At 44.6% G+C, this 14,776-nt stretch overlaps 2 protein-coding genes across 5 annotated transcripts; one reads left to right on the top strand and one right to left on the bottom strand.

Annotated features, from left to right (window-relative positions):
- Window positions 1-17: 17 nt before the first annotated feature.
- Window positions 18-14,614, bottom strand: LOC125763947 (WW domain-containing oxidoreductase). Its single transcript, XM_049427690.1, has 6 exons — window positions 14,469-14,614; window positions 14,199-14,331; window positions 13,618-14,127; window positions 13,238-13,550; window positions 355-483; window positions 18-286 (listed from the first exon to the last, which is right to left on the bottom strand). Exons 2-6 carry the CDS (start codon window positions 14,291-14,293, stop codon window positions 98-100), a joined length of 1,236 nt encoding a protein of 411 aa, XP_049283647.1. The 5' UTR covers window positions 14,294-14,331; window positions 14,469-14,614; the 3' UTR covers window positions 18-97.
- On the top strand, window positions 845-12,928 carry LOC125763917 (eukaryotic translation initiation factor 4 gamma 1-like). 4 transcript variants are annotated; one of them, XM_049427644.1, is made up of 3 exons: window positions 845-1,073; window positions 7,316-9,737; window positions 9,871-12,928. In XM_049427644.1, exons 2-3 carry the CDS (start codon window positions 7,821-7,823, stop codon window positions 10,150-10,152), a joined length of 2,199 nt encoding a protein of 732 aa, XP_049283601.1. In that variant the 5' UTR covers window positions 845-1,073; window positions 7,316-7,820; the 3' UTR covers window positions 10,153-12,928. The 4 variants fall into 4 exon arrangements, with proteins under 4 accessions (XP_049283601.1, XP_049283602.1, XP_049283603.1 ...); XM_049427645.1 differs by lacking the exon at window positions 845-1,073 and adding an exon at window positions 1,991-2,282; XM_049427646.1 differs by lacking the exon at window positions 845-1,073 and adding an exon at window positions 4,643-5,255.
- Window positions 14,615-14,776: the final 162 nt, after the last annotated feature.

Genomic DNA, 14,776 nt, shown 5'->3' with positions numbered 1-14,776 from the left:
TGGAACACCAAGCAGCATTACGTTATTGCACAATAAATGGGATGTATTTAAGTCCGCAGTAGCTCGGATTGCAATGTTTTAGTAAATGTGTACCTACTTACTGGTCAGCCACACCCATCACACGCTGGATCATTTTGTCGCTCAATTCCCACAAGCTTTGCTGCAGCTGTTCGTTCTTGGATGTACCGGACGGGTCGCACACGTAACAGTTGTTAAAATACAGTGCGGTCAATCCAGTCAATTCATAGGCAGTTGCACAGTAAATGGTGGTGCTAGCAGCTTGTTGCTAATAAAAAGAAGAAACAAGTATATTTAAAAAAAGCCTTAAACGGAAACAGTGCACGTATTAAATACCAGTGATTTGGTGAACGGGCGAACCAAACCAAAAAGGAAGCGGTAGAACCACCAGTTTCTGGACAGTGCGGACGAAACCATATTGCCGGGATGAAGCACAAACACCGAGATGCCTCTGGATTTCCAGCGCTGGAATAAATCGTTTTAAAGCATATTTTTTCATAACACTTTGAATAGAATAATATATTCTTTTTACATAACTTGCAACGTGTTTTAATGCGAGTAAGGGGCTAAATTACAACAATAGCTGGCTTTATATTTAATTTAATCCCTATGTTGATAACAAATTTTACCTATAATTGGGTCGAGTAGGGTACTACGCTGTGTTCATAAAAATAATTCAAATTGGTTGCTAACGTAGCCTACAAAAATTATTCTAACCATTGCCTGTCAAATAACGCTTCATCATGGTGGGTAAATATGGATTTGATCCAACCGTCTCTACGGCTCGCATTTCTACAAGAAGCCAATGACAGCTCCAACCCCCAATTTGACAGTAGTGATTCCATTTTGCAATCCTTTTGAAATCTGCACCACGTTACACGGTGTGGTGCAGCAGGAGCCTCAAATCATCAAAATCTGCAAAATATTGTGTGTTTTATCGCTGAAGGCACAAAAGTGCATTCCTTTCGCAGAAAACAGATACGTTTCAAGCTTTCCCAATCTACCAGAACATTGCGAACGTCGCCTACCTGTGTTCCAGTGCTGAATCGTGAAAGGTATTTATTTCCAACCGTGTACGTGTGTGCGTGCGCGGGCTCACATGCGTGCGTGAGAGACACCGGGATTCGTGGGCCAGGGGTACGAGACAAGGGAAGGCCAGGTAGAGATAGTGAGTGTTTTTTGCTACACGAAATAGCAGTCGATTTGTGGCGTGTATGGTCCCCTCAACGAACGAAGGTGATTTTATTCCGCTGGTGGACCGCTATATCGCCATGATTTCAGGCGTGTTCTAGCAGCTTCACATCCCCCAACAGTTAGTCTGGGATGTTAGAGAACATTGTGAAGGGAGATGAGTGTGGTTACGTATCTTAAGCATCCGCGACTGAAGGATAGAGGATAAAATTCATAGAAATGAAATGCGTTCAACACTGATTCATAAATTGGGAACGAAAATTGCACAAAAAAAAGGATTTCTGGCTGTTAGATGGCACTCTCCGTTTCCACAAGAAACCGGAAAGAGACGGAACTCCACCGTCACTGTGTGTACTGTGGATCCAAACGGGGGTAAAGTCCACGATGGTTGAGGTTGCTTTTACTGGAACACGATTTCCAAACGATGCGTACATTTTTCATTTCTAAGGCCCTAAAATTGGCAATCAATTTTGCTCGCATTTTATCCTCTCTTCCTTTTAATTCTTTTCTCTCTTGCTCTCTCTCTCTCTTGCAACATAACCATAGCTTTGATAGGTATAGAGCACGCAATAAAACATAAAAAAATGTCCCGTAAAGGCGAGCAATTGCTTCTGAATCGACATAGGGGAAAAGTTTAGAAAATCTCATAAAATTCCGGTACCCCGTGAGTTAGTACCTTGCACGGGGAAAAGGGATAGCTGTTCAGAGCTGAGCTGATTAGTAGGTATATGGTGGGGAAGGAAAGGAAGAGCGGGAGCTGTCATTTTTTTACACGCACGTGTGCGTAATTTTCTCTTCTTTCATTGACTGCTAAGGAGGCCTAGTTTAGTGTGATTGTGTGTTGTTTTCATCGAGTTTGTGTGCCCCAAAGAGTACGCAGCTGACAGAGAACAAACAGACAACGAGCGATTGTACAATTTTGCAAAAAAAAAACACTTTTTCTTGCATAGAAAGAAAATTACGTACGCGGTAGGACAGTAAGAATAACCCGCGTGCGCAATTATCGGAAACCAGCGCGCGGCGGCACCCTTCGCCCAATCTTTGACTATTACTGCAACTCCATGATAATAAAGGTTAGACTGTCGTGCCATGGAAGAAGAAAAAACAACCCCTCCGCCCCTGTGCTCATTACGTTGTCGTTACGATTGTGTGGAATGCCGTCATCGACGTGGTAGTGTCCGTGGTGCTAAAATGAAAAGTGAATCTTCGGTGCTCATACCGTGCGTAATCTGTTGCAAGTGTGCGTTTTCGCATGTGTGTGTGTGTTTGTGATCGTGTGCGTGAATTTATTGTGCCGTCTTTATCTTGCCCCTTTCGTTGTTCCTGACCGTGTTCCGTGCACAGATAGAAAGGTCTCGCGCTTACGATACCAACGGGTTTTAGAGGATTAAAACGGAATGTCCAGCATCAACAGCTGCAGTTGTAGCACGCTATGTCTACGTGTCACAACAGAGTTTGACTTTCCCATTGACTGCCAAGTAAACATATTTCGAAAGGACATTCGAAGCAACCTCGCAAAGAAATCCCGCCGCGTGCCCTTTACCGTGTAGGTGATATGTCAAACGCGAGCGATAGTGTGTTTGTGTGTGTTTACGTTCATCTACACATGTGCTTTGGAATTTTCCCTTCATTCCCAGTCTGTTCATGGTCGCTGGCTGCTGTCCGCAAATCTACTATGAACGAGTGAGAAAAGTTTACACACACACATGCACGGACGCACACACAGCACAGAAACCCGATCTCCGCCTAATGACGTGTGACTGACAAAAAAAAATCCTACCAAATTTGCGAAATCGAGACACACCACTACACATACGCCGACACACGCTTACGTTACGCGGAGTAATCATTTCGCGAGACACTCCACGCGATGCAGCGATTATTTGTCCCGCTCTGTTGTTGCCCATGGGGTGTATGTGCAGATATGTGTCACAAGCTGGCTGCACTCCGTTTCATCTCCCCCGACATTGCACTATATTTCGTGTGCATTGCATTTGCACATAAATATGTTTGATAATGAAAAAAGGTGGAAGAAATCTGCGAACAACTATCTGGTCTACTGCTGGGAAAACTTTCAAACATCGGTTGCTGAGATTTATCTTCCAAGGGGGGGGGGTGGCGGTAGGTAGGGAGTATTGTGTTGTACCTGTGCACCAACCCCCACCGTACACGTGTGATGTTTTCGCCTTTTTTGGGGTGCACAAGAAATCCGAGTTGCATAAGCACACTGGTGTACGTGAGTGTAGGTGTCTGGGGGGTTGACTTTATTCACGGGTTTCGCTAAGTGAGCGGTAAAGGCTATGAAGCGAGAAAGCGAAAGAGCGAAAGAGAGCGAGGGAGAAAGAGAAAAAAAGACCTCGTGGAATCATGAATGAAATATGCCAACGTAGCTATTTTTTTTTTTGCAAGGATTACTAGTCTTACTAGTAGGAAGAAAGGACAGCAAAGGATTTGTGTATTGCAAAGCACCATCGAATTGAGTTTCGCCATCGTATGCAATTGAAGTAATAAATGTTAGTATCAGCTGTTTCACAAAAAAGAAGGCTACGAATTGATAAGCAGAAAGTTTAGGAATTTTTCTATTTGCGGTTTTGTTTATTTGTTGCTTTAAATAGGGCAGCAGGCAGCATCCATAAACACACTGATGGCATTGAGCGTGGGCTAGAGTGTAACATGCGGTTGACCTTTGCTAGGTCAATGTGTAAAAACTCTCCTGCTGTTTATACGCCACATTAGTAGCATTGTGTACTGCCTAAGGTTCAGCTTAATATAGCGCAGTTTGTTTGTGGGTTCTTGGTTGATTCTATGGTTCACATAAGTGTATTAAACGAACATATGCGAACAAATATAAAAAAAAATCCACCCTATTTCTAGATTTCTCTACCTTTCTCATGGTCCTTGTTGTTCTTACACTTACGATCTGCATCCGGTTGGCAGTGTGTGTTTTGTTCTTCGAAGCAGCTGCAGTTTGTTCGTCGAACAAAGAGTCATTTGCTCGTGCATTCGCATTGCATTACTGCCTTTTTGTTGTCTGGCAAAGACACGGCTGCCATCATCACTGTCGGAAAAACCTCTTCACTCATCTATATTTCGCTACAAACAAACAAACACATATGGAGTGCCTGTTAACACCAAGGCACACGGGGAAGGAGAAATTGGAAATTGGAACGAGTGCAGTGACATTCACTCCACTGCAGCATATGTTTGTAGGCCATGCATGGTTCGTGTTTTACCTTTCCATATCGATTCGTCCTCTCAAGGTCGTGCTGAAGCAACGTATCTGCTATGCACAGTTCAGCCCATTCCCTTTCCTTTTGCATTTAAAAAGTCCAGCTTTTCTCTTCCTATGCGTACCGACATGATAGGCACCAGCAGCGCAGGCGGGAACACGAAAATTGATTTTAGGAAGGTAGCTTTCCCTATACTTGCAATTGTGGTGGCGATCAAAATGCAGCTACGATCGTTTGTGTGCTGTACGAAAAAGCTTTCTCCACATTGCCCGTTTAGTGGTACAGTTTTTGCCCCAGGCCATTGGATTTGAGCTGAAACATGAATGCAGTGTATGTACCAAATTCTGTATAACGAAGTTTGTGAAGTTTAGTGTCTCAAATTTCGAAACAAATGTAGCATCATTTTTAAATCCACTTCAACACCGATAGGGCAGAAGACTGGCACAGTTTGATGTTAAAGCACGCACAACACTCATCCATGTGACCTCATATTTCAGGCGTGTGCGGCAGCCCGCACGCTGAAAAACGCAAACCACATATCATCATCGGTCGCGAAACACGTACACGCAAGCGAAATTTGAAATGAAATCAACAAAAAAAAAACAACCAAACGAAACATGGAAAGAGAGAGATACAAAGTATGACCCATTGAAAAAGGGGAAAAAATAGAGCAACCGTGGTGTACAGCTAGAGGTTCCGCATAAAGTGGTAGTTTTTGCAACGGGTTTAAAGATAGCGGACATCATCATACCATTCCCACCCCAAACAATCCAGCGAGGAGGGAGGGACGAAGAAACGAATTCCAATCCGTTGCAGGTGAGCTGGATAAACGGGAAAATGCCGTCCAGCCTATCGGAAGATACAGTATCCATCGGACAATTTAGTGATAGAGGAAAGGAACAGTGGTATGTGTGTGTGTGCGCGCATGATGTTAGAAGCAGCCGCGGGAGCAAAGTAAAATGCATCATGCAATCATACACCTGACCGACTATTAGCGAACCGTTTGAAACGTTTTTCTTGTACGTGTCTGACGGGTATGTTCCATGAATGAAAGTTTCACTCGTCAGTAGTCTCTCAGCTGGATGGTACAGTCTGTGATCATCAGCTATGGAGTGAAATCCAACACTTTGATGTTGCACGAACATCATCATGAAGGTGTGCGCTGTTGGGGGGGGGGGGGTTGGTGTTCTGCCTGAGTGCGGTAGATCAAGGATCAATCCAACGATCAATCAGCCATGATCATTTCATGATCTGTTGTGTTGTGTCACTCTCTTAATTTTTTTTTGTCTATGTGTTTTTATGCGTACAGACAGGCTGGGAAGAAATCATGTCAATTGAATCGTGTTAAGCTTCGTTGGATGAAATTGCAATTTTGCGTCTTGCACGGATGAAGGTGAATGGATTTAACAATTGAAACCATAGGCATCGTCCGTGCGAAATCATAGTAAAACGCACACTTTTCCCGCACAACGATTGTTTAGCAAAGGACAAGAAAGAAGGAAACAAAAATAGCACAGAAAACCTAGCAAAGCTTTATGTTTCACAATGTGTTCAATTCCATTTGGATTGTGTGTGTGTGTATGTACGGGGTTTTCCGCACTTTTCGATGCTCCTACACAATGCACACTTTGTTGCAGTGTTTGCGTGCGGAATTTTCATCAAATTAAAGACACACGCGGCAATGGCAAGAACTAGTCCACAGAAAAACCTTTCACGTTTTTTTTTCATGTGGAATTACATGCATTAAGCGGACTCTGCAACAACCACAACGCCGATCTGTAGGTATCCGGTGGGCAGCAAGTTGATAGTAGACTGCGTGAGATCATAATTATTGGAACCGGTGTACGTCGAGCCAGATACATATGTTCTCGTATCTCTTTTTCTCTCTCTCGCTCTCTTGATTGCCATCTACAGACGCTTGGACGACTTTCTGTAGTCGAACATAATGACCTTGAAGAATAGGCCTCCGTTGGCTTAAACTTGCGCTCAAACATGTTGGCATATACGTGTACAGTGACGGATAAAGCTCTTCGGCACCCTCAAGCGGAATGGGGTATACTGGTAGTGTCCTGAGGCGTTTTTTGGGTGTCAACGTTGTCTAGCGAGATGTGGGAATCGAGCTAGTTACAAAGTGGGGGGCCAATATTGTATGATTGAAATAATTATCTAATTAAATTATCGGAAGGCGGAAGTTTTCACTTTCACCTGTACGCGGGATAGACAAAAAACGGAAAATCTCTTCACAAGCTTACGATGGGTATGCGGCAGATACAACCACCAACTCTAATCGAAATCGATTACCTATGTTTATTGTAAAAAAAAAACAGAGAGAAACAGAGTACACCGAAGCGAAGTGGGTGAAATTATCACCAACACGTCAGCAAGTCGTGTGTCGCGCATACACGCGGCGTTGTGCCATGCAAATGATAAAAATAGAAAAGACAAGAGACCACCGTTGACCGTTTTTTTCTGGTTGACGGGTGAAAATTCAACGGACCCAGTAGGGAATGATATAACGAGAGCTGCCCAATGCATCCCAGCCGATGGATGGATGGTTGAAAAAATCACTTGTACGTAGAAATGTTCTCTAGTGTAGCTGAACCTGACCAGATATGCACACTCCACCACCGTGTTCGAGAAGTAGATGGTTCCGTGATAAACGAAACGGAATGATGGGACATTAGTGCGAGGTAGCGAATGCGCACTGAAAGATGCGCAACGTCATCACAATGATGATAACACGCACAGTGGCCGAAATCAGAGTGAACTCGTTACTATTTTCAACAGGTGTCCGTCAGTTCCATATTTATACAGAAGGCTCATCTTTCTTTCTTTTTTCTCTCGCTCTCTCTCTTTCTCTCTCCCTTTCTCTACAGATTAACGCAACGAAACGCGACGAAACGCTTTACGCTAGTAGGTAAACCACATACTTTGGTGGTGCACTAGCCCCAGTAGTTAAGGAAATCGTCACAAAATTACCTGTTAACTGTAATATTGAGCAGAGAGAAAGAAGCACCTAATATTCCAGCGGAGTCATACTTAAACTGAACAACTATTTCATACCTGCCTGTGTACTGTACCCAAGAGACTGTGTAAAAAAAAGTTGTGCGTTTGTTATATAGGAATAGAAAACTTCCGCCGTCCAATTACATACTCCAACACAAACAAAACAAAACACTGCCGGGAAGGCTTACTTCTTCCACCAGTTAGCCCGAAACTAAGCTAACACAGCGGAAGGTCGTTGTTTGCCAGCCAGACAGGAGACGGGGGTTCGTTCATTTTTGGAAGCGTAATTTGCAACCTGGAGGAGGGTGTGGTACAGTGTACGCAAGAGAATCGACGAGTCCACAAAGGCGAAGGAAATTTATCTACGCTTGCAGCATGGCAACCGATAGTGACGATGTCGCCACGCTGGCACAATCTACGGTGGCGGAAAAGCGCCAGGAGGAGGATAACAATAACAAGATCGATCTGGTAGCGGACACGGTATCGAAGCTCAGCCTAAATGGTACGCTAGCCGAAAATGGAGAAAATGAAACGGTTTCGTCGGGTGTCTCGGAGGAAAATCAGCTGAACAATAACAGCACCACCGGTACGGATGAAACCGTGGAGACCGGTAACAACAACAGCTCCGAACCGCCTACTCCAACCACACCAACCGGTGGTGTTGCCGGTCCCGGTGGTCCTTTATCGATCGGTAAGCGCATTCGTCGTACGTCGGAAAAGCTGAACGAGGATGCAGTAAGCGGTGCGCGCAAAAAGTATTCGCTCGATTTGCTGCTTTCGCTGAAGGATTCGGCGATTGGGCGTGAGAAACCGACCACGATACCGGACGTTTGTAAATCACTGCTGAAATCGAGCCCGGGTACGTTCGTTTCCTCCTCCCGTCATATGGGCGGTAGGGGTGGCGGTGGTGGTGGTGGTGTTGGACATATCGGAGGTGGGCAGGACAACAGTCTGCTGCCCTCGTTTATGAAAGGCATGGGCTTCGGCGGACCACCATTTGGCGAAGGAACGGACAGCGGTTCCGGCAGACCACCGATGAACCGTGCACCGTACCGTGGCCGACTGTCTGCCAAGGAAATGTCCACTCGCTCTTCTGCCGGTGGACCGGACGATACGGATTGGCAGATGATCAAGGTGAATCTGAACATCACCGAAGAGGTAAAGCTGAAGGGATCGGCCAATGCCTGGAAACCATCGTTCATGATGCCGAAGGTAAAGCTGGATCCCGAAACCGAAGCAACCCAACTGTTGTCGCGCGAATTCCGCAGCGCACTGAACAAACTTACGCCGGAGAACTTTTCCGTGCTGAAGGAACAGATCAAGCAGCTGAAGATCGACACCGAGGAGCGGTTGAGCAACTGCATCAAAATTTTGTTCGAGAAAGCCATTATGGAGCCGAACTTTTCCGACACGTACGCGCAGCTGTGCAAGGATCTCGGTAGCGAAATTACGGTCAAATTGAACGATTCGAACACGGCATTATCCCTGAAGCGTCTGCTAATCAAGCAGTGCCAGGTCGAGTTCGAGAAGCATCATAAGGAATGCAAAACAAATACCGAACTGCAGGAACAAAAGGAGAAGCTTACGGAGGCGGGCGAACAGACGGCGGAAGAGACCGAGGAGATGAAGATGGAGCTCGAGGAACAGACGAATCGCATTCGAAGGCGAGCCCTCGGTACGATTCGATTCATCGGTGCGCTATACAAGCAGCAACAGCTCGGCCCGAACACGATGGTAAATTGCGTCGACCTGCTACTCCAAGACAGGATGCTGGACGAGGAATCGCTCGAGTGTGTCTGCAAGCTGCTCACCACAATTGGAGCGCGCATCGAGGACTCGCAGGGCCTTACGCTGCAGACCTGTTTCGACAAGCTGCAGCAAATTTCGGAAAGGAAAAAAATGCTGTCGAACGGTGAACCAGTATGCAATCGTATCCGGTTCATGATCATGGATCTGCTTGATCTGCGCAAGGACAAATGGCGAGGGAAACATGCGCAAAACGCACCAAAAACGAGAGAACAGATCCAGCGTGAAGTGGAAGCGGAGGAGAACAAGAATTGGATGCTCAGCTATAAATTGCCCCGCGGCCGTGCTGGTGGTGAAAGCGGCGGTGGAGGCGGCGGCGGCGGCAGCGGTGGTGGTGGCCGTGATGGTGCCGGCGGTGGTGGAGGCGGAAGTGCATCGAAGAATAAGCGCTTGGTCGATGAAGATGGATTCGTGCTGCCTGCCAACAATCGCAATAATAATGCTTGGACCATGCCATCTATTGATCCGAAGAAGATAAACCTTCCGGTGAGTATTGAACGATTAAATTCCAAGTTACTTATAGCCTCCCTGGACATTCGCATTCGCAGGATGTTACGTTTAGCCCGATTATCATGTGGAGTTGTGTTGTTAAAGTTCAAGTATTCTATTTCTGCTACAGGTTACTAAAGCTCCCGGTGAAACTCGCCTCGGATCGGCCTCCATGTTTCAGGGTTGGGGCAACACAAACAATGTGTTCGCAGCGCTGAACACGGAAGACTCGACTGCACCACCGCCGAGCTTCTTCGGTGCGTCCGGCCCGATGGGCGGTGGCAGTAGCGGAGGTAGTGGCAGCGGCACTGGAAGTGGAAGTGGCCCCAAACCCAACAAGAAAGGTGGTGGCGGCGGCGGAGGAAACAATTCCAAAAAACATTACCAGGGCCGTAGCAGTAGCTTTTTATGATAAGGAGGATATCCCATCGTGTCATCGTGCCGGCCATCATCCACAACTGCTCCTCGTAGTAATTGGAAACACAAGGGACGAAGGACAAATCTTCGAGAGGTACTGCAAATTAGCGCTGGCGCAGGATTAATATAGGAAGCAGGACACGAAGAGGAATTTCAAAATTTACTGTGTTTTTTTTGCGAAAATGGATCACATGGCTCTTTACCCTAATTGCTTTAGTTTTGACATAAGAACAATATCATTGTCATCTCTGACCGAGCCCGGAACTCACGAAACATATAACAACAGAAAGCAGAACACTGTATTTGTACGATACAGATGAACTATATCGCTAACCAAACATGGGATTGAAAATTAGGATCTATTTGTATAATGGCCATGTTTGGACAGCGAGAGTGAGAGAAAGAGAGGTGTAAGAAAAGATTGATGAACTTGTAGGTTCAGAGTTTAGGTAGGCACATTTTATGATGAAAGCATTAAAATTCAATGTATGTTGTGTACTTGTAATTGTGAGGTAAAGAGGTAATAATCGCACACCAACATTATCGTTGCACATCCATTTAAAAGTTACAATCCCATACTCTTGATTCTTCGTGCTCTTAATTGGCATTCACCCTTTCCGAATGGGATGTTGGAGATGATACAGACTTGCTGGAATTTACATCCTTAGAAAGATTTGGCATATGGATAGAGAGGAATGATACGAACCAAGCATAACAGAGAGCGAGAGAGAGAGAGAGAAAGTGCAAGGAAATCTTCCACAAAAGAGTAATCCAGGAAAAGGAATGCTTAATTGAAGAGATATACTCGATAAAAACTCGTACTACTATATGTATACATAGTTGATTAGTTAGGACACAAACCGATTGCAAATTGTGAGTGAGTGAGGTGTTATATTTAAGATTCCGGTTATAAGCCAAAACCAGCAGCAACAGCAGCAGTAGTCGCAAACGGTGGCTGACGGCGCAGAAACTGATTCCGCAACCACAGTTTCCGCGATATATGAAGTGTAAAAAGGAAAGAAAAGAAAAAACAAACAACCCATTTACAAAACACTCTACGCCAGGGTTATGGTATAGGATCATTATAAGGTATCAGAAAGAATAATCTAGCAATAGTAGCAGACCGTGCAAGCAAGAAACAGGAAATGACTCAAACAATGGAACTGTTTAGCGCAACAGTGTTCCTCCTCATGTCACACCATGGTTCCCGGTGGGGATTAGGAAAACCGGAGTAGAACCCCGATTATGCAAAACCGATAAGCGAACGTGAAAGAGGGTAGAAGACATTTCAAATAGCATCGATGCATGAAATAAATATTTGTAGTCAACACAGTGTACTGATGAGCGCAATATAAGGGAAGTACTCTTCTATAAACAATAGGTTTTTTTTAAATATTAATCGAAACATAATATTATAACGAAGGGATAGGCGAAACGTCAAGAGGGAGAGCGAGGAAGAGAGAGAGAGAGAGAGAGAGAGAGAGAGAGAGAGAGAGAGAGAGCAATAGATAAATAGAAAAAAAGAATTTTTGTCGTCGGACGTTAATCATTATCAACAGCCACTCCGCGTGCTAATAGAGCATAGTTTAGGAATGAAAGATACATAAAAAACACTACAGTTGTGGGCAAAATTAACTAGTTATCACGTAAGCTATATTAGATGATAATTAGGATTTTAAAATTAAACCAATTTTTTGGAGACAATGTTGTTGTTGCGGATATGTGTGCTGGCATGCAATACAATCCACACATATCGCACAGCCCAGTAAGTCACCAATCATGCCCATGTTGTACTATCTTCCAATTAGCTGCAAAGCTACTATTAGATGCACAATTAAATTCTCGTCCGGTTTTAAGTTCAAAATCGTAACTGCGGAATTATTCAAAATATCGTTTCCTTATGGTGGCTTCAACAACATCCACCTGGTCGTCCCACCAAATGTTACAACTGTAGTGGGATATTCCAGGGTGTCGTGCTCCTACGTTCGGGTTCTTCCGTCGTAGGTGCTGGTTCTCAGCTTATCTGCACTGGCGCCGACGTTAGCAAGAACTGGCAATCAAATATGGCAGAGAAGTTTTCATATGAACATTCAAAACTCTTCACATCAAGAGAAGCTTTCCGTAGATAAAAATGAACCTTGGGTTTAACATTTAAAATGAATACTAGCCACTTGTTGTTTTTTTTTAAACCATTCCTTATACATACACATGTTTGGAAATGCTGCGTGAGAATTTAGCTGTGCATCTACTACTACAGTAAACGCGGCAGGAAAAGATACAGATCCATAGATGTACCCAAATTCAGGATATATTACCTCCCGCAGCTGGTGTCCGTGAATTTTGCTGATTTTTACTAGTTTTCTAATGATAAACAATTAAACGATGAGAATGCACGGTTCACACGGCCATGGTAGCAGCTTTCGAGTAAATAAACTGTTTGTACCGTGAATAACTCCGTCTTGTCACCATTGTTTGTGGTACGCTGGACACGCGTACCGTGTACTAACAAGATGGCCATCGTGCTATAAGCTAAATTTTCTTCAGATATGGTGCCGATGATAAGTCTGCATATGGTTATGGCATGCGCTATTCATATTATTACTATTAGTATATCTACTTTCTCTGACTAATGTTGGCGGATACACCTCATTACACATATTCTTTCTAATGTTCTACATTTTTTCCTCGTTTAGTTAGTGTATGTAAAAATGTAAAACGTAAGACAATGTAAATAAACGGCAGCCTCAATTTGTAACAGCAGAGAGACCGAAGCTCTACTATCGCTTACTATCTGCACAATATCACAAAATGGCGAAATATAGCGAATAAAAAACAAGTCCTCAGAGCTTCTAAATTCAAGCAAGACAGAAAGCTGAACATAAATAGTTTTCATTGAATAAGATAATCGAAGTGCAAGTGGACCGTCGAAATGTGCTTAAACGAAAAAGCGATTGAATGAAAGAATATGAACAAAATTGATAAATGAACCAGGTTTGAAGGCATACCTAATAATAGCCTGTGGATCGGTATCGAGCGAAAGATAAGATTAAGCAATAAAGAATACAAAAACCCGTACTCACCTTTGCTAGCTCCATTGCAAACAGAACGTTACATAGCTTGGAATTGTTGTACGCAATCATGCTCCAGAACTTGTGCTGCGGTGGACACAGATCGCTCTCGCTCAATCCACCACCGGCCGGTAGCGTACTCATGCGGTGCGACTCGGAAGAAACCACAACAATACGCGTCGCATGATCGTACAGTTCCGACAGCAGATTCGTCAAGTAGAAGTGCGCCAGATGGTTCACCTGAAATGTACGCTCGAAACCGTCCTCAGTGAGGGCATGGGGCAGTGCAAATACACCCGCATTCAGTATCAACATATCGATGCGTCTGTGGAGGAATTAAAAATAAGTTAATGTTCCCATCGTCTCACGGTGGGCCTTTTTTGTGAACTTACTTGTGGCGTTTTTTCACCTCTTCCGCTGCCCGTTTCGTTGAACGTAGACTACCCAAATCTAGCGGAACAAAACTACACCGCTGTCCAGCCGCTTCCTTCTCCGAACGGATCTTTTCGATCGCATTCTTGGTCGCCTTTTCATCACGGCAGGCAAAAATAACCTCACAACCGTGCAGTACAAGAGAGCGAGCCGTCTCGAATCCGATGCCAGTGTTAGCACCGGTGATGAGTGCTACCTTCCCGTTCAAATCACGACCGTGCAACACCTGCAGTGCGTTCGTTCCACTGTCGAACCGCTGGCGCAATTCGCCAACTTGTTCCGGTGCTTCCTCGACTGCAAAGGCAAGCCTCGGATCGGTGTACGATTTACGTTGCGTTTTCTCTTCGACGAAAATCACCTTCCGGGTGTCTTCTTCAATGTGACGTGTCCAACCGAGCGGTAGTTCACCGGATACGCGCTTCATTTTCCCTGTTCGTGGATGGGTCCATTGCGTGCTTTTGCTTTGATGACTAAAACAGGTTCAGAAGTCAATAATAAATACCCTTGATCGAGTTGTGGTATGTCCCTAAGGAAGGCTTACTTAACGTAGTACACGAAACCATCGCTAGTGGCACGTTCTTCCCATGCTGGAGGAAGCTCATCCTCCGAATCTGATTCTGGCATTAGCGCGGGCATTCCGTTCCTTTTAGCTACCGAAAAGCTAACCTTCGAAACTGAAAATTGTTCTTACTCTTCTCAGTTCTGTACTATCACTTGTTAGTTGTCGGTTTAGTTGCCTCCCGGAAGGTTCGGCGGTTTTTGGTTTTTGTACTTGGCCTCTATCAGCTGTTATGGATTGGGGATAACTCACTTGGATCACTTGCTACAACAGGATTGGTGGTCGAATGTGTTACCACTTCCAGAGTGGGACCAGCGGCCTAAAAGTTGTTAAACCGTTCACTCTTCACGACACGCACTACAGAAATGGCAGCAGAACAATAGACCAACACAGTATGTCAACAAAACCGGCTTATGATAAGGTTGACAGTTGTGGAGTTAGAAAAAAAAATCGTTATGTTCTTTCGCTTTCGCATGCAAAACCATGGTAGTGCATTACCATAGTAACTGAATGTAATTCAGTGGACATTGCGAGTATTTTATGCTGCAAACACCGTGGTA

The sequence above is a fragment of the Anopheles funestus genome, chromosome 2RL (genome assembly GCF_943734845.2).
Source record: "Anopheles funestus chromosome 2RL, idAnoFuneDA-416_04, whole genome shotgun sequence".
Taxonomy (NCBI): domain Eukaryota; kingdom Metazoa; phylum Arthropoda; class Insecta; order Diptera; family Culicidae; genus Anopheles; species Anopheles funestus.
Note: the sequence above shows the minus strand (reverse complement) of the source record. Positions and strands in the feature narration are given on the sequence as shown.

Coding starts and splice junctions, on each gene's coding strand:
- LOC125763947 (XM_049427690.1), bottom strand. CDS start 14,293: ATGCCCGCGCTAATGCCAGAATCAGATTCGGAGGATGAGCTTCCTCCA. Junction 13,551..13,617: donor GAGGTGAAAAAACGCCACAA/GTAAGTTCACAA, acceptor ATTCCTCCACAG/ACGCATCGATATGTTGATAC. Junction 484..13,237: donor TTGCAATGGAGCTAGCAAAG/GTGAGTACGGGT, acceptor GATTTATTCCAG/CGCTGGAAATCCAGAGGCAT.
- LOC125763917 (XM_049427644.1), top strand. CDS start 7,821: ATGGCAACCGATAGTGACGATGTCGCCACGCTGGCACAATCTACGGTG. Junction 9,738..9,870: donor CGAAGAAGATAAACCTTCCG/GTGAGTATTGAA, acceptor TTTCTGCTACAG/GTTACTAAAGCTCCCGGTGA.